This window comes from Calypte anna, chromosome 5 (assembly GCF_003957555.1).
Source record: "Calypte anna isolate BGI_N300 chromosome 5, bCalAnn1_v1.p, whole genome shotgun sequence".
Classification (NCBI taxonomy): Eukaryota; Metazoa; Chordata; class Aves; order Apodiformes; family Trochilidae; genus Calypte; species Calypte anna.
The window spans coordinates 11,928,253-11,952,978 of NC_044250.1; the positions used below are offsets into that span (position 1 = coordinate 11,928,253).

The window sequence follows — 24,726 nt, forward strand, 5'->3', positions numbered from 1 at the left end:
AAAGCATTATCTATAAGCTCCAATCTTGCATGCATTTGTGAATCAGCCTAATTCAGAGAATGCAAGTGATCCTGCTACTCTCAATATCCCATTGCCATCTGAACCTATCCAAGAAAAAGCATCTGTCTAGTAGAGATAAACAAAGGGAAGGTAATTAAGTTGCCAGTGCCAGTATTTACCTTGTCAGAAGACAGACACTGAAATGTCACAAGAAATGCTCTGGAATGGCAGAATGAAGAACTGGGCTTTTAATACTGTTATCCACACAACAAAATCCCAAAAACAGATACTCAGAGACAATTTCTGTGAAGATTTCAGAGGTTATTGCAGGGACTTGAATCCCAAGGGCATAGGGCAGCTGCTGATTTCGATGAACACTGCTCCACCACGGTTCGGATGGATTACAGAAATTTAAAAAACTACCCTTAATTTATAAATCAAACACCTTAGCAGCTTGCTGTGATAGATAATGTGATAAAGGAAAGGACTGGGTTTGTTATATGACTGCCTGGTGCTTCTTCTTCACGTCTTGGGACAGACAGCATAAGATTTGGTGGAGGAAAGAATTTTTACCCCAAGTCTTCAAATTTCAGAGAAACTGCTAGACATTGCTATAGATACCAAACAGTGTGCATTACCAACTGCACTGGTTATCTTTCCAGAGACCACATAAAGAAGACTGCCTCTCCTTTTCCAGTTAATGGATAGCAGTTTGGATAGGTGCACTAACCAGCTCTAATGGTAAAATCCAGTAGCTTAATCTACTTTTAAATATAAAAGGAGACTCTCTGCACTATTTTTGCAGCTGCAGACGTTTACAGCAGAGATCTATGCAAACTGCAAGGTAAATAAATTACTCCAGTAAATTCCTTTCTTAATCTCTGAAAAGTATGCTGACATTTCTCATAATAAAACTTCATTTAATGCTTTAACATTAAAAAAAAAATGCAAACAAAAAAAAAGCTTTATTAACCAATGCAAGACATAACGGGTATTACAGGTAGTATGTGACTGGTTTCAATTTTCCTCTGAGCTGCTAGGGAGCTCCAAAAAGGAAAACTTTTTTGCTTTGAGGAAAAGAGACAACAATTTTTACTACTGAATTCTTTCAGAGAAAGCATTATCAATGAGCTGAGAGAATGCATCTGAAAAATTGTTGTAAAGATGGGAGAAAAAGACAACCATTGCTGGCAGATTTCTAAGGAAGAATGCATGTATTTTTTGTATATTTAAATATACAAAGTTGAGGTTTCCACTTTGTTTACGAGATCATAGAATCTTAGAATCCCTCACGTTGGAAGGAACCCATAAGGATACCAAAAACTAAACCTCATCAAGAAGAGCATTGCCCAGATGCTCCTCGATTTCTGCCATCATCAACTTCTTGGCAGTGGCAGAACTCCCAGTATTCCACATTCCATGAGCTCCAACATTCCTGGAGCTCCAACATTCCATCCTAGGAGACATCCTAGGAGACACCTGTGTCCAGCAAACATATCTCACTCTCCTCTGAGCATGGCACTGCCAGCACCAGGGACCTCGCCACGTGGGCCCTGGGCCCTCCCAGCACCCTGGCTACCACAGCCATTCCTCTTCCCCAACACCTCCTACGGCATCCCCATCAGCCCAGGCACCTCCAGCATCCCTCCTTTCCCCTCTCCATCTCTCCCATCACCTCCAGCAAACCCAGCAGCTCTGACTCCCTGGCAGCTGTGGCACGGGGACTCAGCAAGGTCCCTGCACCCAAGCTCAGGTACGTTTCCCTCAGGTGGGGAGCTCAAGTGGGTGCCCAGGTAGACACCTCTGGCTCCCAGCCCACTGCATCTCCCACCCATCTCTGCAGGTCTGCAAATGGCTCCCTCGGGCAGCTGCTTCGACCCTCACGGCCTGAGCGGTCATAGGAGAAGCACCAACCAGCTCTGCTGCTGGCCACGGCCGTGCTTCTCTGCCACATCCTGCCCTTGGGGGACCACAGGTCTGGCCCAACCAATGGGCCCCCCAGAGCAAGCCTCCAGTCTTCGTGCACTGCAGCTCTCAACAGGGGAGTAGCGCCCTCAGCAACCCCCAGTGGCATCACCATCCCTCCCTGGCTATCGCCACCTCATGGGCAGCAGACACAGCATAACTTGTCTGCCACACCCAGCACACTGGGGACAGCCCTGGGCAGTGGCAGCCCAGGGGGTGGTGATGTCCCCATGGAAGTGGACACCATCGGGGATCTTGACGTCACCCTCGAGAGTGACGTCCTCATGGAGGAGGACAGTCTGCAAGGTCTTGACATCTCCCTGGAGAGTGATGTCCCAATGGAGCAGGACAACCTCTCAAGTGGTGACAGCACCCCGAGCCTATCTGCTACCCTCGGTGTCCATGCCATCAGGGGCACCCTGGTGATTCCACCCAGTCAGGCGGTGTGCTCTGGGGAGGGCCTGCCAAAAGAGACTCTGAGGCCCTTGGATGGCACCCTGGGGGCTGTGAGGGGCAGACGGAACTTTCCCAGCAGTGTTCCTGTGGCCAGCAGCCCTGTCACCACCAGCAGCTCTGTCACCAGTGACAAGAGCAGCTCACTCCTGGTGGCCCAGAGGAAGCTCTCTGCTGACTGCGGTTGCCCCAAGGCCTCCAAAGCCACCCTGAGCATGCAGCCCCACAAGGCCATCAGGAGAACCACCGTGCGGGGACAGAGCTGCCGCCACCTCAAGGCACCACGTCCCACCACACCATGCAGCTGGGCAAGCGAGGGAAGGAGCAGGGGAAGGACAAAGTGCCCCAAAATGGCGGCAAACGCAAGGCTCCCACAGACAGAGATTGGGCAGGTGGGAGGGGTTAGGCATGTGGCAGGGATCAGGGGGGTTGGGGAGGGACAGGGGAGGGAAGCGGAGGGGGAGGAAGGGTGGAAGAGTGGGAGGCAGGGTAGGAGGGAGGGAGGGACATAGGGAGGGACATAGGGAGGAAGGGAGGCAGGGAGGGAGGGAGGGAGGGAGGGAGGGAGGGAGGGAGGGAAGAAGAAAAAAGAAGGAAAGGTTAAAAAGGGAGGGAAGCAGAGAAAGGGAGAGGGAGGGAGAGGCTTTAGAGATGGTATAGTAGCTTTGGTGACTGATTTCTTCCCATTTGTTTGTTTCATTAAAAACATTTTGTCCTGAACCCCTGCGTGCCTTCGTGCAATGGGGAAGAAATGCAGGGGCTGCAGGAAATGGCACCAAAGAGCTGCAGAAGCATTGCAGATATGCTGAGCCCAAAATCAGATCTGCCCAGCCCTGAAGGTCACATAACTGATCCTTCTCTGAGCGTGGCACTGCCAGCACCAGGGACCTTGCCATGTGGGCCCTGGGCCCCCTCAGCACCCTAGCTACCGCAGCCATTCCTCTTCCCCAAAACCTCCTACGGCATCCCCATCAGCCCAGGCACCTCCAGCATCCCTCCTTTCCCCTCTCCATCTCTCCCATCACCTCCAGCAAACCCCAGCAGCTCTGTCTCCCTGACAGCTGTGGCACGGGGGCTCCAGCATGGTCCCTGCACCCAAGCTCAGGTACGTTTCCCTCAGGTGGGGAGCTCAAGTGGGTGCCCAGGTACACACCCCTGGCTCACAGCCCACTGCATCTCCCACCCATCTCAACAGGTCTGCAAATGGCTCCCTCGGGCAGCTGCTTCAACTCTCACGGCCTGGCCGGTCACAAGAACCACCAACTTGCCTCCACCAACCAGCTCTGCTGCTGGCCACAGCCCTGCTTGTCTGCACCTCCTGCCCACAGGGGACCCCAGGCCTGGCCAACCAATGGGCCCCCCAGGCCAGCCTCCAGTCTTGGCACCCTCCAGCTCTCAACAGGGGAGCAGTGGCCTCAGCACCCCCAGTGGCATCAACCATCACTCTCTGGCTATCACCACCTCAGTGGCAGAAGACACAGAACACTTGTCTGCCACAGCCAGCCCACTGGGGACAGCCTGGGCAGTGGCAGCCCAGGGGGTGGTGATGTCCCTATGGAAGTGGACACCATCGGGGATCTTGGACATCACCTCCGAGAGTGACGTCCTCATGGAGGAGGACAGTCTGCCAGGGCTTGACATCTCCCTGGAGACTGATTGTCCCAATGGAGCAGGACAACCACTCCAGTGGTGACAGCACCCCCGAGCCCATCTGCTGCCCTCGGTGTCCACGCCATCAGGGGCACCCTGGCAATTCCACCCAGTCAGGCGGTGTGCTCTGGGAGGGCCTGCCAAAAGAGACTCTGAGACCCTTTGGATGGCACCCCTGGGGGCTGTGAGGGGGCAGACAGAACAATCCCAGCAGTGTTCCTGTGGAGCAGCAGCCCTGTCACCACCAGCAGCCCTGACACCAGTGACAAGAGCAGCTCACTCCTGATCGCCAGAGGAAGCTCTCTGCTGACTGTAGTTCCCCAAGGCCTCAAAAGCCACCCTGAGCATGCAGCACCGCAAGGCCATCAGGAGAACCAACCGTGCGGGGACAGAGCTGCCGCCACCCAAGGCACCACGTCCCACCACCATGGCAAGCTGGGCAATGCGAGGGACGGAGCAGGGGAAGGACAAAGTGCCCCAAAATGGCGGCAAACGCAGGCTCCCACAGACAGAGATTGGGCAGGTGGGAGGGGTTAGGCATGTGGCAGGGATCAGGGGGTTTTGCGGAGGGACAGGGGAGGGAAGAAGGAGGGGTGGAAGACTGGGAGATACAGTAAGGAAGGAGAGAGGGAGGAAGGAAGGGGAGGGAGGAGAGGTTTCAGTGATGGTGTAGTAGCTTTGGTGACTGATTTCTACTCATTTGCTGTTTCATTAAAACCCTTTTTCAATTAAAACATTTTGTCCAGAACCTCTGTGTGCCTTCCCTGGGATGGGGAGGGAATGCAGGGGCTGCAGGAAATGGCACCAAAGACCTGCAAGAAGCATTGCTGATATGCTGAGCCCAAAATCAGATCTGCCCAGCCTGAAGGTCACCAAGCTGTCCCCAGGGCTGTGACAGTCATGGCGGGGGTGTGAGTCTCTCGTCTATTTCCCAGGGGAAGCAGCTCTCCTGGCAGGGAAGCCAGGAGACACTCTGCCCCCACGCAAAAAGCAGCCCTGAGCCCTGCAGCCCTGGGGCCATTCAAGGCCCGGTTGGACAGTGCCTTGACCAGCCCTGCTCTAGGGGAAGGTGTCCCTGCCCTTGGCAAGGAGTTTGGAACTAGATGATCCCTAAGGTCCCTTCCAACTCTCTAGACTGAAATGATTTTTTTAAAAAATTATTTGCCATCCATGTTAGTGACAACTTGTACACTTACAGATGAGTATCATAGAATACCTCGAGTTGGAAGGAAGCCATAAGGATCATGAAGTCTAGCTCCCTGCTTCTGGCAGGACTAACCAAAAACTAAACCTCATCATGAAGAGCATTTCCCAGATGCTCCTCGATTCTGCCATCATCAACTTCTTGGCAGTGGCAGAACTCCCAGTATTCCACATTCCATGAGCTCCAACATTCCGCGAGCTCCAACATTCCATCCTAGGAGACATCCTAGGAGACACCTGTGTCCCAGCAAACATATCTCACTCTCCTCTGAGCATGGCACTGCCAGCACCAGGGACCTCGCCACATGGGCCCTGGCCCTCCCAGCGCCCTGGCTACCACAGCCATTCCTGTTTCCCAACACCTCCTACGGCATCCCATCAGCCCAGGCACCTCCAGCATCCCTCCTTTCCCTTTCCAACTCTCCCATCACCTCCAGCCAACACAGCAGCTCTGTCTACCTGGCAGCTGTGGCCGGGGGTCAGCATGGTCCCTGCACCCAAGCTCAGGTACGTTCCCTCAGGTGGGAGCTCAGTGGGTGCCCAGGTACACACCCCTGGCTCACAGCCACTGCATCTCCCACCCATCTCTGCAGGTCTGCAAATGGCTCCCTCGGGCAGCTGCTTCAACTCTCAGGCCTGGGCGGTACAGGAGAACCACCAACCTGCTCCACCAACCAGCTCTGCTGCTGCGCCACAGCCCTGCTTGTCTGCACCTCCTGCCCGCAGGGGACCCCAGGCCCTGGCCCAACCAATGGGCCCCCCCAGGGGCCAGCCTCCAGTCTTGGCAGCCTCCAGCTCTCAACAGGGGAGCAGTGGCCTCAGCACCCCCAGTGGCTCACCATTACTCCTGGCTATCACCACCTCACGGGCTGCAGACACAGACAACTTGTCTGCCACAGCCAGCCCACCGGGGACAGCCCTGGGCAGTGGCAGCCCAGGGGGTGGTGATGTCCTATGGAAGTGGACACGACGGGATCTTGACATCACCCTCGAGAGTGACGTCCTCATGGAGGAGGACAGTGCTGCAAGGTCTTGACATCTCCCTGGAGAGTGATGTCCAATGAGCAGGACAACCTCTCAAGTGGTGACAGCACCCCGAGCCTATCTGCTACCTCGGTGTCCATGCCATCAGGGGCACCCTGGTGATTCCACCCAGTCAGCGGTGTGCTCTGGGGAGGGCCTGCCAAAAGAGACTCTGAGGCCCTTGGATGGCACCCTGGGGGCTGTGAGGGGCAGACGGAACTTTCCCAGCAGTGTTTCCTGTGGCCAGCAGCCCTGTCACCACCAGCAGCTCTGTCACCAGTGACAAGAGCAGCTCACTCCTGGTGGCCCAGAGGGAAGCTCTCTGCTGACTGCGGTTGCCCCAAGGCCTCCAAAGCCACCCTGAGCATGCAGCCCCACAAGGCCATCAGGAGAAGCACCGTGTGGGACAGAGCTGCCACCACCTCAAGGCACCACGTCCCAGCACACCATGCAGCTGGGCAAGCGATGGGAAGGAGCAGGGGAAGACAAAGTGCCACCAAAATGGCGGCAAACGCCAAGGCTCCCACAGACAGAGATTGGGCAGTGGGAGGGGTTAGGCATGTGGCAAGGGATCAGGGGGTTGGGAGGGACAGGGGAGGGAAGCGGAGGGGGAGGAAGGGTGGAAGAGTGGGAGGCAGGGTGAGGGAGGGAGGGAATAGGGAGGGGACATAGGGAGGAGGGAGGCCAGAGAGGGAGGGGCGGGAGGGAGGGAGGGAGGGGAGGGAGGGAGGGGGGAGGGGGAGAAGAGAGGAGGGAGGAGAGGAGGGAGGGGAGGGAGGGAGGGAGGGAGGGAGGGAGGGAGGGGGAGGGAGGGAGGGAAGAAGAAAAAGAAGGGAAGGTTAAAAAGGGAGGGAAGCAGAGAAAGGGAGAGGGAGGGAGAGGCTTTAGAGATGGTATAGTAGCTTTGGTGACTGATTTCTTCCCTTTGTTTGTTTCATTAAAAACTTTTGTCCTGAACCCTGCGTGCCTTCGTGCAATGGGAAGAAATGCAGGGGCTGCAGGAAATGGCACCAAAGAGCTGCAGAAGCATTGCAGATATGCTGAGCCCAAAATCAGATCTGCCCAGCCCTGAAGGTCACATAACTGATCCTTCTCTGAGCGTGGCACTGCCAGCACCAGGGACCTTGCCATGTGGGCCCTGGGCCCCCTCAGCACCCTAGCTACCGCAGCCATTCCTCTTCCCCAAAACCTCCTACGGCATCCCCATCAGCCCAGGCACCTCCAGCATCCCTCCTTTCCCCTCTCCATCTCTCCCATCACCTCCAGCAAACCCAGCAGCTCTGTCTCCCTGACAGCTGTGGCACGGGGGCTCAGCATGGTCCCTGCACCCAAGCTCAGGTACGTTTCCCTCAGGTGGGGAGCTCAAGTGGGTGCCCAGGTACACACCCCTGGCTCACAGCCCACTGCATCTCCCACCCATCTCAACAGGTCTGCAAATGGCTCCCTCGGGCAGCTGCTTCAACTCTCACGGCCTGGCCGGTCACAGGAGAACCACCAACTTGCCTCCACCAACCAGCTCTGCTGCTGGCCACAGCCCTGCTTGTCTGCCACCTCCTGCCCACAGGGGACCCCAGGCCTGGCCCAACCAATGGGCCCCCCAGGGCCAGCCTCCAGTCTTGGCACCCTCCAGCTCTCAACAGGGGAGCAGTGGCCTCAGCACCCCCAGTGGCATCACCATCACTCTCTGGCTATCACCACCTCAGTGGCAGAAGACACAGAACAACTTGTCTGCCACAGCCAGCCCACTGGGGACAGCCTGGGCAGTGGCAGCCCAGGGGGTGGTGATGTCCCTATGGAAGTGGACACCATCGGGGATCTTGACATCACCCTCGAGAGTGACGTCCTCATGGAGGAGGACAGTCTGCCAGGGCTTGACATCTCCCTGGAGACTGATGTCCCAATGGAGCAGGACAACCACTCCAGTGGTGACAGCACCCCGAGCCCATCTGCTGCCCTCGGTGTCCACGCCATCAGGGGCACCCTGGCAATTCCACCCAGTCAGGCGGTGTGCTCTGGGGAGGGCCTGCCAAAAGAGACTCTGAGACCCTTGGATGGCACCCTGGGGGCTGTGAGGGGCAGACAGAACAATCCCAGCAGTGTTCCTGTGGCCAGCAGCCCTGTCACCACCAGCAGCCCTGACACCAGTGACAAGAGCAGCTCACTCCTGATCGCCCAGAGGAAGCTCTCTGCTGACTGTAGTTCCCCAAGGCCTCAAAAGCCACCCTGAGCATGCAGCACCGCAAGGCCATCAGGAGAACCACCGTGCGGGGACAGAGCTGCCGCCACCCCAAGGCACCACGTCCCACCACACCATGCAGCTGGGCAAGCGAGGGAAGGAGCAGGGGAAGGACAAAGTGCCCCAAAATGGCGGCAAACGCAAGGCTCCCACAGACAGAGATTGGGCAGGTGGGAGGGGTTAGGCATGTGGCAGGGATCAGGGGGTTTGCGGAGGGACAGGGGAGGGAAGAAGGAGGGGTGGAAGACTGGGAGATACAGTAGGAAGGAGAGAGGGAGGAAGGAAGGGAGGGAGGGAGAGGTTTCAGTGATGGTGTAGTAGCTTTGGTGACTGATTTCTACTCATTTGCTTGTTTCATTAAAAACCTTTTTCATTAAAAACATTTTGTCCAGAACCTCTGTGTGCCTTCCTGGGATGGGGAGGGAATGCAGGGGCTGCAGGAAATGGCACCAAAGACCTGCAGAAGCATTGCTGATATGCTGAGCCCAAAATCAGATCTGCCCAGCCCTGAAGGTCACCAAGCTGTCCCCAGGGCTGTGACAGTCATGGCGGGGGTGTGAGTCTCTCGTCTATTCCCAGGGGAAGCAGCTCTCTGGCAGGGAAGCCAGGAGACACTCTGCCCCACGCAAAAAGCAGCCCTGAGCCCTGCAGCCCTGGGGCCATTCAAGGCCCGGTTGGACAGTGCCTTGACCAGCCTGCTCTAGGGGAAGGTGTCCCTGCCCTTGGCAAGGAGTTTGGAACTAGATGATCCCTAAGGTCCCTTCCAACTCTCTAGACTGAAATGATTTTTTAAAAATTATTTGCCATCCATGTTAGTGACAACTTGTACACTTACAGATGAGTATCATAGAATACCTCGAGTTGGAAGGAAGCCATAAGGATCATGAAGTCTAGCTCCCTGCTTCTGGCAGGACTACCAAAAACTAAACCTCATCATGAAGAGCATTTCCCAGATGCTCCTCGATTTCTGCCATCATCAACTTCTTGGCAGTGGCAGAACTCCCAGTATTCCACATTCCATGAGCTCCAACATTCCGCGAGCTCCAACATTCCATCCTAGGAGACATCCTAGGAGACACCTGTGTCCAGCAAACATATCTCACTCTCCTCTGAGCATGGCACTGCCAGCACAGGGACCTCGCCACATGGCCCTGGGCCCTCCCAGCGCCCTGGCTACCACAGCCATTTCCTGTTTCCCAACACCTCCTACGGCATCCCCATCAGCCCAGGCACCTCCAGCATCCCTCCTTTCCCCTTTCCAACTCTCCCATCACCTCCAGCCAACACAGCAGCTCTGTCTACCTGGCAGCTGTGGCACGGGGGGCTCAGCATGGTCCCTGCACCCAAGCTCAGGTACGTTTCCCTCAGGTGGGAGCTCAAGTGGGTGCCCAGGTACACACCCCTGGCTCACAGCCCACTGCATCTCCCACCCATCTCTGCAGGGTCTGCAAATGGCTCCCTCGGGCAGCTGCTTCAACTCTCACGGCCTGGGCGGTCACAGGAGAACCACCAACCTGCCTCCACCAACCAGCTCTGCTGCTGGCCCACAGCCCTGCTTGTCTGCCACCTCCTGCCCGCAGGGGACCCCAGGCCTGGCCCAACCAATGGGCCCCCCAGGGCCAGCCTCCAGTCTTGGCACCCTCCCAGCTCTCAACAGGGGAGCAGTGGCCTCAGCACCCCCAGTGGCATCACCATTACTCCCTGGGCTATCACCACCTCACGGGCTGCAGACACAGAACAACTTGGTCTGCCACAGCCAGCCCACCGGGGACAGCCCTGGGCAGTGGCAGCCCAGGGGTGTGATGTCCCTATGGAAGTGGACACCGTCGGGGATCTTGACATCACCCTCGAGAGTGACGTCCCTCATGGAGGAGGACAGTCTGCCAGGGCTTGACATCTCCCTGGAGACTGATGTCCCAATGGAGGAGGACAACCTCTCGAGTGGTGACAGCACCCCGAGCCCATCTGCTGCCCTCGGTGTCCACGCCATCAGGGGCACCCTGGCAATTCCAACCAGTCAGGCGGTGTGCTCTGGGGAGGCCTGCCAAAAAAGACTCTGAGGACCTGGATGGCACCCTGGGGGCTCTGAGCGGCAGACGGAGCGTCCAGCCCCGCAAGGCCATCAAGAGAAGGGCTGAAGATGTCCAGCAGCGTGTGGGGACAGAGCTGCCACCACCCCAAGGCACCACGTCCCAGCACACCATCCACCTGGGCAAGCCAGGGAACGAGCAGGGGAAAGACAAAGTGCCCCAAAACAGGGGCAAACGCAAGGCTCCCATAGACGGGGCTGGGGAAGGAGGGAGGGGTTAGGCCTGTGGCAGGTATTCAGGGGGGTTTGGGGAAGGCGAGGGGGAGAGAAGAGGGGGGAGGAAGGCAGGGAGGGCAGGGAGGGAGGAGGGAGGGATAGAAGAGAGGGAGGGAGGGGATAGAGAGAGGGAGGGAGAGGGGGGGAGAGAGGGAGGGAGGGGATGGAGGAAGGAGGGAGGGAGGGCGAGAGAAGGGAGGGACAGAGGGAGGATGTAAGAGATGGAGGAGGGAGTATGTAAGAGAGGGAGAAAGAGAGGGATAGACGGAAGGAGGATGGAAGAGAGCGAGGGAGGGAGAGAGAAGGAGGAGGGAAGGAGGGAGAGAGAGGGAGGGAGGGAGGTAGAGAGAGGGGGAAGGAGGCAGGAAGGACAGTGGATGAAGAGAGGGAGGGAGGGAGGGAGGGAGGGAATGATGGAACAGAGGGTGGGAGGGAGAGATGGAAGGAGGGCGGGGGACAGAGGATGGAAGAAAGGAAGAGAGGAGGGAGGGAGGAGGGAGGGAGGGAGACCGGAGGGAGGGAGGGAGGGAGGGAGGGAGGGAGGGAGGAGGGAGGGAGGGGCTTTAGTGATTGTGTAGTAGCATGATGACTGTTTTCTTCTGGTTTGTTGTTTCATTAAAACCTTTTCATTTTAAAAACATTTTTGTCCAGAACCTCTGTGTGCCTTCCTGGGATGGGGAGGGAATGCAGGGGCTGCAGGAAATGCACCAAAGACCTGCAGAAGCATTGCAGATATGCTGAGCCCAAAATCAGATCTGCCCAGCCCTGAAGGTCACCAAGCTGTCCCCAGGGGCTGTGACAGTCATGCGGGGGTGTGAGTCTCTCGTCTATTCCCAGGGGAAGCAGCTCTCTGGGCAGGGAAGCCAGGAGGACACTTCTGCCCACGCAAAAAGCAGCCCTGAGCCCCTGCAGCCCTGGGCCATTCAAGGCCCGGTTGGACAGTGCCTTGACCAGCCTGCTCTAGGGGAAGGTGTCCCTGCCCTTGGCAAGGAGTTTGGAACTAGATGATCCCTAAGGTCCCTTCCAACTCTCTAGACTGAAATGATTTTTTAAAAATTATTTGCCATCCATGTTAGTGACAACTTGTACACTTACAGATGAGTATCATAGAATACCTCGAGTTGGAAGGAAGCCATAAGGATCATGAAGTCTAGCTCCTGCTTCTGGGCAGGACTACCAAAAAACTAAACCTCATCCATGAAGAGCATTTCCCAGATGCTCCTCGATTTCTGCCATCATCAACTTCTTGGCAGTGGCAGAACTCCCAGTATTCCACATTCCATGAGCTCCAACATTCCGCGAGCTCCAACATTCCATCCTAGGAGACATCCTAGGAGACACCTGTGTCCAGCAAACATATCTCACTCTCCTCTGAGCATAGGCACTGCCAGCACCAGGGACCTCGCCACATGGGCCCTGGGCCCTCCCAGCGCCCTGGCTACCACAGCCATTCCTGTTTCCCAACACCTCCTACGGCATCCCCATCAGCCCAGGCACCTCCAGCATCCCTCCTTTCCCCTTTCCAACTCTCCCATCACCTCCAGCCAACACAGCAGCTCTGTCTACCTGGCAGCTGTGGCACGGGGGCTCAGCATGGTCCCTGCACCCGAAGCTCAGGTACGTTTCCCTCAGGTGGGGAGCTCCAAGTGGGTGCCCAGGTACACACCCCTGGCTCACAGCCCACTGCATCTCCCACCCATCTCTGCAGGTCTGCAAATGGCTCCCTCGGGCAGCTGCTTCAACTCTCACGGCCTGGGCGGTCACAGGAGAACCACCAACCTGCCTCCACCAACCAGCTCTGCTGCTGGCCACAGCCCTGCTTGTCTGCCACCTCCTGCCCGCAGGGGACCCCAGGCCTGGCCCAACCAATGGGCCCCAGGGCCAGCCTCCAGTCTTGGCACCCTCCAGCTCTCAACAGGGGAGCAGTGGCCTCAGCACCCCCAGTGGCATCACCATTACTCCCTGGCTATCACCACCTCACGGGCTGCAGACACAGAACAACTTGTCTGCCACAGCCAGCCCACCGGGGACAGCCCTGGGCAGTGGCAGCCCAGGGGGTGGTGATGTCCCTATGGAAGTGGACACCGTCGGGGATCTTGACATCACCCTCGAGAGTGACGTCCTCATGGAGGAGGACAGTCTGCCAGGGCTTGACATCTCCCTGGAGACTGATGTCCCAATGGAGGAGGACAACCTCTCGAGTGGTGACAGCACCCCGAGCCCATCTGCTGCCCTCGGTGTCCACGCCATCAGGGGCACCCTGGCAATTCCAACCAGTCAGGCGGTGTGCTCTGGGGAGGGCCTGCCAAAAAAGACTCTGAGGACCTTGGATGGCACCCTGGGGGCTCTGAGCGGCAGACGGAGCGTCCAGCCCCGCAAGGCCATCAAGAGAAGGGCTGAAGATGTCCAGCAGCGTGTGGGGACAGAGCTGCCACCACCCCAAGGCACCACGTCCCAGCACACCATCCACCTGGGCAAGCCAGGGAACGAGCAGGGGAAAGACAAAGTGCCCCAAAACAGGGGCAAACGCAAGGCTCCCATAGACGGGGCTGGGGAAGGAGGGAGGGGTTAGGCCTGTGGCAGGGATCAGGGGGGTTGGGGAAGGCGAGGGGAGAGAAGAGGGGGGGAGGAAGGCAGGGAGGGAGGGAGGGAGGGAGGATAGAAGAGAGGGAGGGAGGGATAGAGAGAGGGAGGGAGGGGGGGGGGAGAGAGGGAGGGAGGGATGGAGGAAGGGAGGGAGGGAGGGCGAGAGAAGGGAGGGACAGAGGGAGGATGTAAGAGATGGAAGGAGGGAGTATGTAAGAGAGGGAGGAAGAGAGGGATAGACCGGAAGGAGGATGGAAGAGAGCGAGGGATGGGTAGAAGAAGGAGGGGAACGGGAAGGGGAGAGAGAGGGAGGGGGGAGGTAGAGAGAGGGGGAAGGAAGGCAGGAAGGGACAGTTGGATGAAGAGAGGGAGGGGGACGGGAGGGAGGGAGGGAGGGAGAGAGGGAAGATGGAAACAGAGGGTGGGGGGAGAGATGGAAGGATGGGCGGGAGGGACAGAGGATGGAAGAAAGGAAGAGAGGGAGGTGAGGATGGGAGGGAGGGAGGGAGGGAGGGAGGGAGGGAGGGAGGGAGAAGGGATGGATGGGAGGGAGGGGAGGAAGGGGGAGGGAGGGAGGGAGGGGAGGGGGGGGGAGGGGAGGGAGGGAGGAGGGGCTTTAGTGATTGTGTAGTAGCATTGATGACTGTTTTCTTCTGGTTTGTTTGTTTCATTAAAAACCTTTTTCATTAAAAACATTTTGTCCAGAACCTCTGTGTGCCTTCCTGGGATGGGGAGGGAATGCAGGGGCTGCAGGAAATGGCACCAAAGACCTGCAGAAGCATTGCAGATATGCTGAGCCCAAAATCAGATCTGCCCAGCCCTGAAGGTCACCAAGCTGTCCCAGGGCTGTGACAGTCATGGCGGGGGTGTGAGTCTCTCGTCTATTCCCAGGGGAAGCAGCTCTCTGGCAGGGAAGCCAGGAGACACTCTGCCCCACGCAAAAAGCAGCCCTGAGCCCTGCAGCCCTGGGGCCATTCAAGGCCCGGTTGGACAGTGCCTTGACCAGCCTGCTCTAGGGGAAGGTGTCCCTGCCCTTGGCAAGGAGTTTGGAACTAGATGATCCCTAAGGTCCCTTCCAACTCTCTAGACTGAAATGATTTTTTAAAAATTATTTGCCATCCATGTTAGTGACAACTTGTACACTTACAGATGAGTATCATAGAATACCTCGAGTTGGAAGGAAGCCATAAGGATCATGAAGTCTAGCTCCCTGCTTCTGGCAGGACTACCAAAAACTAAACCTCATCATGAAGAGCATTTCCCAGATGCTCCTCGATTTCTGCCATCATCAACTTCTTGGCAGTGGCAGAACTCCCAGTATTCCACATTCCATGAGCTCCAACATTCCGCGAGCTCCAACATTCCATCCTAGGAGACATCCTAGGAGACACCTGTGTCCAGCAAACATATCTCACTCTCCTCTGAGCATGGCACTGCCAGCACCAGGGACCTCGCCACATGGGCCCTGGGCCCTCCCAGCGCCCTGGCTACCACAGCCATTCCTGTTTCCCAACACCTCCTACGGCATCCCCATCAGCCCAGGCACCTCCAGCATCCCTCCTTTCCCCTTTCCAACTCTCCCATCACCTCCAGCCAACACAGCAGCTCTGTCTACCTGGCAGCTGTGGCACGGGGGCTCAGCATGGTCCCTGCACCCAAGCTCAGGTACGTTTCCCTCAGGTGGGGAGCTCAAGTGGGTGCCCAGGTACACACCCCTGGCTCACAGCCCACTGCATCTCCCACCCATCTCTGCAGGTCTGCAAATGGCTCCCTCGGGCAGCTGCTTCAACTCTCACGGCCTGGGCGGTCACAGGAGAACCACCAACCTGCCTCCACCAACCAGCTCTGCTGCTGGCCACAGCCCTGCTTGTCTGCCACCTCCTGCCCGCAGGGGACCCCAGGCCTGGCCCAACCAATGGGCCCCCCAGGGCCAGCCTCCAGTCTTGGCACCCTCCAGCTCTCAACAGGGGAGCAGTGGCCTCAGCACCCCCAGTGGCATCACCATTACTCCCTGGCTATCACCACCTCACGGGCTGCAGACACAGAACAACTTGTCTGCCACAGCCAGCCCACCGGGGACAGCCCTGGGCAGTGGCAGCCCAGGGGGTGGTGATGTCCCTATGGAAGTGGACACCGTCGGGGATCTTGACATCACCCTCGAGAGTGACGTCCTCATGGAGGAGGACAGTCTGCCAGGGCTTGACATCTCCCTGGAGACTGATGTCCCAATGGAGGGAGGACAACCTCTCGAGTGTGACAGCACCCCGAGCCCATCTGCTGCCCTCGGTGTTCCACGCCATCAGGGGCACCCTGGCAATTCCAACCAGTCAGGCGGTGTGCTCTGGGGAGGCCTGCCAAAAAAGACTCTGAGGACCTTGGATGGCCACCCTGGGGGCTCTGAGCGGCAGACGGAGCGTCCAGCCCCGCAAGGCCATCAAGAGAAGGGCTGAAGATGTCCAGCAGCGTGTGGGGACAGAGCTGCCCACCACCCCAAGGCACCACGTCCCAGCACACCATCCACCTGGGCAAGCCAGGGAACGAGCAGGGGAAGACAAAAGTGCCCCAAAACAGGGGCAAACGCAAGGCTCCCATAGACGGGGCTGGGGAAGGAGGGAGGGGTTAGGCCTGTGGCAGGGATCAGGGGGTGGGGAAGGCGAGGGAGAGAAGAGGAGGGGAGGAAGGCAGGGAGGGAGGGAGGGAGGGAGGATAGAAGAGAGGGAGGGAGGGATGGAGGGAGGGAGGGAGAGGGGGGAGAGAGGGAGGGAGGAGGGATGGAGGAAGGGAGGAGTGAGGGCGAGAGAAGGGAGGGACAGAGGGAGGATGTAAGAGATGGAAGGAGGGATATGTAAGAGAGGGAGAAAGAGAGGGATAGACGGAAGGAGGATGAAGAAGAGCGAGGGAGGTAGAGAGAAGGAGGGAGGGAAGGGAGGAGAGAGAGGGAGGGAGGGAGGTAGAGAGAGGGGGAAGGAGGCAGGGAAGGGACAGTGGATTGAAGAGAGGGAGGGAGGGAGGGGAGGGAGGGAGGGAGGGAGGGAGGGAGGGAGAGAGGGAAGATGGAACAGAGGGTGGGAGGGAGAGATGGAAGGAGGGCGGGAGGGACAGAGGATGGAAGAAAGGAAGAGAGGGAGGGATGATGGGAGGGAGGGAGGGAGGGAGGGAGGGAGGATAGAAGAGAGGGAGGGAGGGATAGAGAGAGGGAGGGAGAGGGGGGGAGAGAGGGAGGGGGGGAGGGAGAGGATGGAGGGGGGGAGGGAGGAGAGGGGCGAGAGAAGGGAGGGACAGAGGGAGGATGTAAGAGATGGAAGGAGGGAGTATGTAAGAGAGGGAGAAAGAGAGGGATAGACGGAAGGAGGATGGAAGAGAGCGAGGGAGGTAGAGAGAAGGAGGGAGGGAAGGGAGGGAGAGAGAGGGAGGGAGGTAGGTAGAGAGAGGGGGAAGGAGGCAGGAAGGGACAGTGGATGAAGAGAGGGAGGGAGGGAGGGAGGGAGGGAGGGAGGGAGGGAGGGAAGATGGAACAGAGGGTGGGAGGGAGAGATGGAAGGAGGGCGGGAGGGAGGGATGATGGGAGGGAGGGAGGGAGGGAGGGATGATGGGAGGGGCTTTAGTGATTGTTTAGTAGCATTGATGACTGTTTTCTTCTGGTTTGTTTGTTTCATTAAAAAAACCCTTTTTCATTTAAAAACATTTTGTCCAGAACCTCTGTGTGCCTTCCTGGGATGGGGAGGAATGCAGGGGCTGCAGGAAATGGCACCAAAGGACCTGCAGAAGCATTGCAGATATGCTGAGCCCAAAATCAGATCTGCCCAGCCTTGAAGGTCACCAAGCTGTCCCCAGGGCTGTGACAGTCATGGCGGGGTGTGAGTCTCTCGTCTATTCCCAGGGGAAGCAGCTCTTCTGGCAGGGAAGCCAGGAGACACTCTGCCCCACGCAAAAAGCCAGCCCTGAGCCCTGCAGCCCTGGGGCCATTCAGGCCCGGTTGGACAGTGCCTTGACCAGCCTGCTCTAGGGGAAGGTGTCCCTGCCCTTGGCAAGGAGTTTGGAACTAGATGATCCCTAAGGTCCCTTCCAACTCTCTAGACTGAAATGATTTTTTAAAAATTATTGCCATCCATGTTAGTGACAACTTGTACACTTACAGATGAGTATCATAGAATACCTCGAGTTGGAAGGAAGCCATAAGGATCATGAAGTCTAGCTCCCTGCTTCTGGCAGGACTACCAAAAACTAAACCTCATCATGAAGAGCATTTCCCAGATGCTCCTCGATTTCTGCCATCATCAACTTCTTGCAGTGGCAGAACTCCCAGTATTCCACATTCCATGAGCTCCAACATTCCGCGAGCTCCAACATTCCATCCTAGGAGACATCCTAGGAGACACCTGTGTCCAGCAAACATATCTCACTCTCCTCTGAGCATGGCACTGCCAGCACCATGCATCCTGGAATCATGAAACAAAGCTGGGGAATGGATTTTGAGGCAGGCAGACAGAGAGTTGAAGCACTTATCATTCTCTGTACTCATTCTGCAAGATGAGAGAATTCGCTCTCATTTCTCTCCACTCATCATTAGAGACACAACTGTCTCAGCAGCTCTGCCTCTGGCTTATTTTAGATGCAAACTACAATACATATCTCATTTTTAGCTTTTTAATGGCAATGCCTTAAAATGCAGATTGCTTGCTAAATTTAGTTACATGAGCTTATCTTATGGCAGTTCTTTTGTCCATTTTCTTTTAAATTAACTGGTAAAGTTCTAGTCAGCTCTGCCACTAGCAGGCACAAGTGTCTGTGTAGGCACATCTCTTTGTACAGCAAATTTCAAAAAACAACATCTGGCTGTTATAAAGGTCCAAAACTCAGAATGAGGAATGCCACAGGGGTTTTCAGTTTGATAACTACTTCACGGTGCAAAGGACAAGTAGAAGAACATATTCCACAAGGATTTTCTCTCTATTTTGGGAAGCTCTGCAAAGGCAAGTATTTAGAAATCCCAGAATAATAAGATTTCCTAAATTCATGATAAAAAGCAAAAGTGATATAAATAATCGTCCCTGAATAGATCTTAGTCTTCACAATGTTCTGTACCATTTTTCTTTTTATTAAATGACACTGGGTGTCATTAAATGGCAAACAGGAATGATTTGCCTAAGGAAATCCCACACCTCCTAGCATTTCTATTCTATATGAATCAGATGCTAATATCTTATCATCCATGTCTTTGCCACAAGAAACAACTTTATAAGTATTTTGATTATTTTATTCTTATTACATACTGTGTTTCTCACAATACTGGACAAATAAGAAAGCAGAGCTGAATCAGAAAAGCTCTTAAATGCAGCAGAATATCCCCCAAACCTAAAGTTTATCCTAAGGGATGTAGGTTAAATGCTATTCCCCTTCATCTGCAGATCTTGTTCTCAGCTGTTTGGGATCCACACAGAGCACATGTACCTACTGAAGTTCATATAGGAATTACAGAAAAATGAGAGCTGCACATGAGTTTTCATTATAGTGCCACAATCTGGGCTTGACAGAACTCCTCCTCCTATAGAAAACCAGAACTTTAAAAACAGCACAACTATGCAGCAGGTTCATCTTTCTTTGTGGTAGTAGTACCCTCATAGTCTATGCTTCCATTCACAGAGCTATAAAAAAAAAAAGTACCCAAAACATACTGCCAAAATGAAAACTCACCTAGAGATCATCACCCAAATAATTCTAAGTTAAGCAAAACTAATACATATTCCCATTGTATAGTAGGAATTAATCATAAACTTTTAATTTCAACAATACTTCTAAGTAAAACAACATTTTTATGGGCTGTATATAAAATAATGTTCATTCTTTCCTAGGAGGAAATCAAGCCATAGAGCAGTACACAGAAAAAGTAGAAAGAAAAGTGATTTTTCATGAAGACATGAGTTGCTAACCACACTTTTGTACATACTAGACTCAAGTGCTAAAACGTAGATGTCAGCCACGGTATTTTCAGAGCACTCAAAAATCCTGCTAAGTCAGCTGAATGCTTAGAAATACACACAAGTTAAAGCCTCACATACTAGAAAATCCCATCCCACATACTTTTAAGACAAAGACAAGTCTTGGTGTTTTTAAAAAAACAACAACAAAAAACCTACCATCAGGTGAATGTCTTCCAGAGGTTATATTTCTGTCAAGCAAAAATTAACACTGGGGCACAGAGGCAGAATTCAACAGCATACTTTGGAACAACTCACATGATCTCTCCTGTGGCAGCTACTGCTGCTTCAAAATCCATGCAACTTCAGCTGACATTCTTTGTTGCATTGCACAAGATCAGCAGCATTTATTACTTCAGCAGGGAATGTAACAGGAAGGCTCTGAAGCAAAAGCTCCCACTGCTTCATAACATTCAGCTACAGAATTGTAAGGAAGAGGTAAGAACAACCATGCACCCCAAAACCACAGAACCAAGACCATAGAAAAGCAGTGCATTTACCAGTTTTTAGCTAGTTTACTTAGTCTGAGGCAGATATACAAAGGATTTTCTTTCTTAAACAGTCATTTTGGAAGTTCTGCTTCAGAGGGGCTCAGGGATCCCTATCAATTTGCAGTTTTTGATTTAGCTGATTATTAGTATTTTACCTGTTCTCCCAAAGCTCAGCATCCTATCAAATTAAATACATCATCTTAAAAAGAATGTCAGGGGCTAGGGTTTAAAACTGACAGTCAACTATAGTGACTAAAAAGAGGAAAGGATAGTCCCCATAATACAGATGCCTTATTGGTATCACAGACAAACATTTAATATGAAAAATAAATTAAAAAAAAAATAAAAGTAAAAAACAGTATTTACTGTCCTAGGAAGCTGCTGAAAAACTCAAAGCAAAGGAAGGATGCTTTCCAGTATGATGAAGGCTGCTGAATCTTGATTCAAAAGAAAACTAGAAAGGACCTCTAGTGGGCTGAAACTGCAGTGCCCAGCAGCAGGGAGCAGTGTCCTTCCACTTCACCTCCCTGCAGTTACACATTTGCTGCACCACTCACCAGCAAAGCCTGAGTTTTACCTAGGACTGGCAAGAGAGAAAGCACATATAAGTGCACTTAGAGCAGGAAAGCCTTGTTCTCAGGCCACTTACATAGAAATATTTGCTCAGTTTGCTCCCAGTGTTCGGAAGGAGTCATTTTTCATTTGCTTTAGGAAAAAACAGATGGGTAGGTCCACTAACATGCCAGACTACTTCAAAATGGTTTTATGCAGCCTAAATGACATCAAGGGACACTCGAAGACTCACACAAATTCTGATGAACATTTAGAATGAGGATTCAGAATAGTCTCCAGACTATGTCAAGCCACTGTGTTCTTCCAAGACTTTTTCTCTGCAGGCCATTTTGCGTAGGCAGCAGAAATACCATTTAAACAGCATTCAAACCCCTTCTGGGGGGAAGAACTTGGAATTCTTTATCTATAGAGTTCAAATAAGGCCTAATTTCATGTGATGGGACATGAAAGTAGATTAGTGAATGTATTCAGAGAATACTTAGATAATTAAACCAGGCCAGATTAAGAGAGCTTATTTATTAAACAACCCAGTTAAAAATAACACGATGACTTTTGAAGAGATTTAAAATTCTAAATTTATCCATCTTTTTTTTTTAAATTTCTATGTGCATGTTTATATTTGCATAACACGACAGCACTAAATCTACAATATATATATAAATAGGTATAGATATTCTGGGAAGGAACGTGCTCAGGAAAAGTTTTGAGACTGATTTATGTGACTCCAGTACCAGGAAACTGAAGCACTATTTCCTCCTTTGCTGAAAGGAAGTAAAAATAAGGGAGGAAGAACTGCATGCAGGGAAGTTTCAAGTAGGCTGCATTTTTCAGTTACTTAGCTGCAAATTAATCACAGGCTGTGAGTGACTGTTAAGAAACAGTTCAGTTCTCATGCTACATCTAGGAGTTAAGCAACCCTTGAAAACCCCTTGAGATTCTTATTGGTATCGAGAGGCTGCCAAAGGCCATTCAAAATCTTGTTTTGGATGATTTATGTTCAGGTCCATTGACTTTCAATGAGATTTAAAAGTTTCAGCAATAACTTATGCTACTGCATTGCTTGCTCAGTTTTCTAATGCAGGGGTAAAAAGTCAGCCTATTTTTACTTGCATTTTTTTCAGATATTAAAAAAGAATCCCTGCTAATCATTCAACATATTTTCTTTTTCTTGTTAAAATCACCTGAAGTGTTCCATTTCATTTCTATAAGTACCAACTATGTGAAACACTAAACTGACTAAACTTTAGGGGAAGTTTTACTTCGTGAGTATGCATTATTAAGAAATAGTGAAACAAAGCAAACCATATTTTAGAGAGATACTCTTTTAAAAATTAGGTTACCCTAACTAATGTCCTTTTTTTCAACCATTCGGTTGCAGTGAGAATGATGCTAAACACTTAATCAAAAGTTATACATTTGGAGATAAATTCCTTTACTCTACCTGAAAAGTTTCCAAGCAGCACATAGCATTGATTACAGACCTGAAATTTTCAATTATAGCATCCTCTAAAAAGCAGAGGATCAATCATTTCTTTTAACTAGCTAGGACAGCAACTAGAGCAATGCAGGTTTTTTTACATAACATTTCCCTCATGCACTTTGATGTCAAGCAATGAATGCTATGAAACACAATGCATAAACAATGTGTTTTTCTGGTCATGCATCACATCCATCCAAATTCTAGAACCAAGAGTTCACAGCATACAGTAATTAAGACAGACATTTTTCTCACAGAGCAAGGGACATCACTGTGTGACTGTTTCAGGATTACAGCACTAATTAAACAACACTTAAACACATGCTGACCTTTGGGCATGTAAATACTTCATTTAAGTAAAACTGCCCATGCTGAAGGCCTGTACCTTCAGCAGTACTCCTCATTACAGAACCCAGTAAACATCAGTAACAGATCTGTGACCCCTTCTGCAGTTTTCCTAACAAACAGGTTACATCCTGACAGATCAACAGGCTCTTCTATTTCCAATGTCACCCCAGGAAAAAGGCTTTCATCTGTAACCACAGAGCTGGAAAAGTCCCAAAGTGGGCTCCTGGGGGCAGCAGCAGATGGAGGGATGCACAGATTCAGGAGGGCATGGGATCACAGGCAGATGCAGAGAACCCTCCCAGGATGCCACCCATGGATGAAGAAAGCCTGACCCTCATGATCCTAAGTATTTGAGTGACCCTCAAATTTATCCTAAGTATGATGTGTATGGGATGGAATATACTTTGGTCAATTTTGCTCACCTGTCAGGTCCAGTCCTGCCCAAAGAAGAGCATATATTTTATTCCCAGAGCACAACCATAGAATATGCTGAGTTGGAAGGGACCCATCAGGATCACCAAGTCCAACTCCTGCACCTGTGGAGATGTTTTGCAGAACCCAGCAGGGCTTTGGTTCTGCATACCATGCTCCAGCAGTAACTATAGACATTATCAGTCCTAGAGCAGACACTGATTGAAAAACATTCTGTTAATTTCAAGTGCAGCTACTTAGAACAACAGCATGAAAAGCTAAGGTCACTCTTGGAGTACAGGTAGGTTAGCAAAGTTGTCCAAAGCCTGTAATTTATTTCACTTACTGCAATAAGACTGTGTCTTCTCAAACAGGATATCAGATGCAGAGAGTTCTCAGCTATGTCTGCTCTTAAGATCCTCAACTAACACTTAGGTGACATGGGGATGGTACAACATTTATGCCCCCACACGTTTCAGACAGACATTTGCTGAGGATTATCTCGCCCCTCCCTAATTCCTGTGCCCTGAATGAGAGTTTTGCCCCCACCTTGCTGCGAACTTTAGTCATGCATCTTGGAAGCTGCACTTACCTCTTATTTTCAGAAGCAAATTTTCCACCAAATTCTTTTATCTTCAAAGAAGAAGTCACAATTCACCCAGCAGAATGACCTTTAGAAACTCACATATATTCTGGTACAGCAGCAACCTGGTGATGCAGAGAGGTTGCATCTCTCTACTGTGTACACACAGGTGTTACTGCATTTATGAAGGTGCTATACCTTCTGATGTGTAAGTGAAACAACACTCCAAGGATAGAAGCCAAAGGATGCATGTCCTTATTTTCAAGATAGAGCTGCTGCTCAGATGAATGCAAAACTCTGCATCCAATCAGTATCAGTGAGAAAGAGCACTGCTTGCAGGCAATAAAAACAATCTCCTGCTTCAGTGCCATATGTTGCTGCTTTCTGGATAAAACCTACCTGTTTGTGCCACCAAATGGGTCCAGCCACTCCAAACTACTCCAATCTTGTCATGTGAAAAAAGTTGAGTGTCAATCTTCTTGGGTTCAACAAGAAACATCTCTTTGCTCACTAGCTGCCCATGTTTGTTGCTACCCCAGACATAGAGGTGTCCTTCATCTGCAACAGAGAAGAAAAATTTGTTGAAAGTGATACACATAGACCAACACCAGACAGGGGCTCTGTCTCAAGTCAGTGACACTAAAAATACTTCACTCAATTTATGTTTTCACTCTATGCTTTTTCCTACCAGTCTTTACCACCTGCACAAACACTGTAACTGGGATAACAGGAATATCTGCAAGGGCCTTAACAGCATAGCCTGGTTTCTGAGGGCTACACCAACTCCCTGAAAGAACCACAGCATTCAGGTCAGACTGCCTAAACCTCAAAGCCTCTCAAAGAAGATTTAAAGATATTTATATAGAAAATGACAAGTTTTCTAATAAAACTAACCACAGTAGTCAACTTCTCTGAGAAAAAATACAAAAGCATTTTGGGGGCACTAACCAAGCAACTCCTCTCAACCTATTCCATTCTTGCAGGATAGCTATTATCTCCACCCCAAAGCTTTGGTTCATTCCAGTAAAGAACTTTTTAAATATAAGAAGTAATTTAACACCCTTCCAGTACCTGGGTCTTTTTAAAGTCTAGCTGAACTCCCAGCCTCTCTACAAGAGCTACAGACTCCTAGCTCTGCTTATAATCCTCCTGCCTTCTACAGCTTGAGTAAATTCAGAAAATCCCCAATAGAAGGGGGATCCCAAAAGTCTGAACAATTGGGACTGGCAAACAAATCAAAGAGTGACCACTGAAAACTTTGGCTGCCCTTAACCCTCACATGGAACCTTACCCACAGCACCACCAACAATCAGCCTACGGGTTTCTGTTTTACCACCAACCTTGAATCTACCAGCCCTAAGCGGCCATTTGCCCGGATCGCTGAATGGGCTCCCAAAAGTCCGAACAATCGGGACTGGCAAACAAATGTAAAGAGTGACCACTG

The 24,726-nt window shown here is 52.4% G+C and overlaps 1 protein-coding gene across 1 annotated transcript in view; it reads right to left on the bottom strand.

Moving 5' to 3' along the window:
- SERGEF (secretion regulating guanine nucleotide exchange factor) overlaps window positions 1–24,726 on the bottom strand; it is a 139,035-nt gene that overhangs the window by 104,986 nt on the left and 9,323 nt on the right. The window contains exon 8 of the mRNA XM_030451437.1: window positions 23,682–23,840. Within this exon, the coding sequence (XP_030307297.1) occupies window positions 23,682–23,840 (159 nt within the window). The remainder of the gene's footprint in view (window positions 1–23,681; window positions 23,841–24,726) is intronic.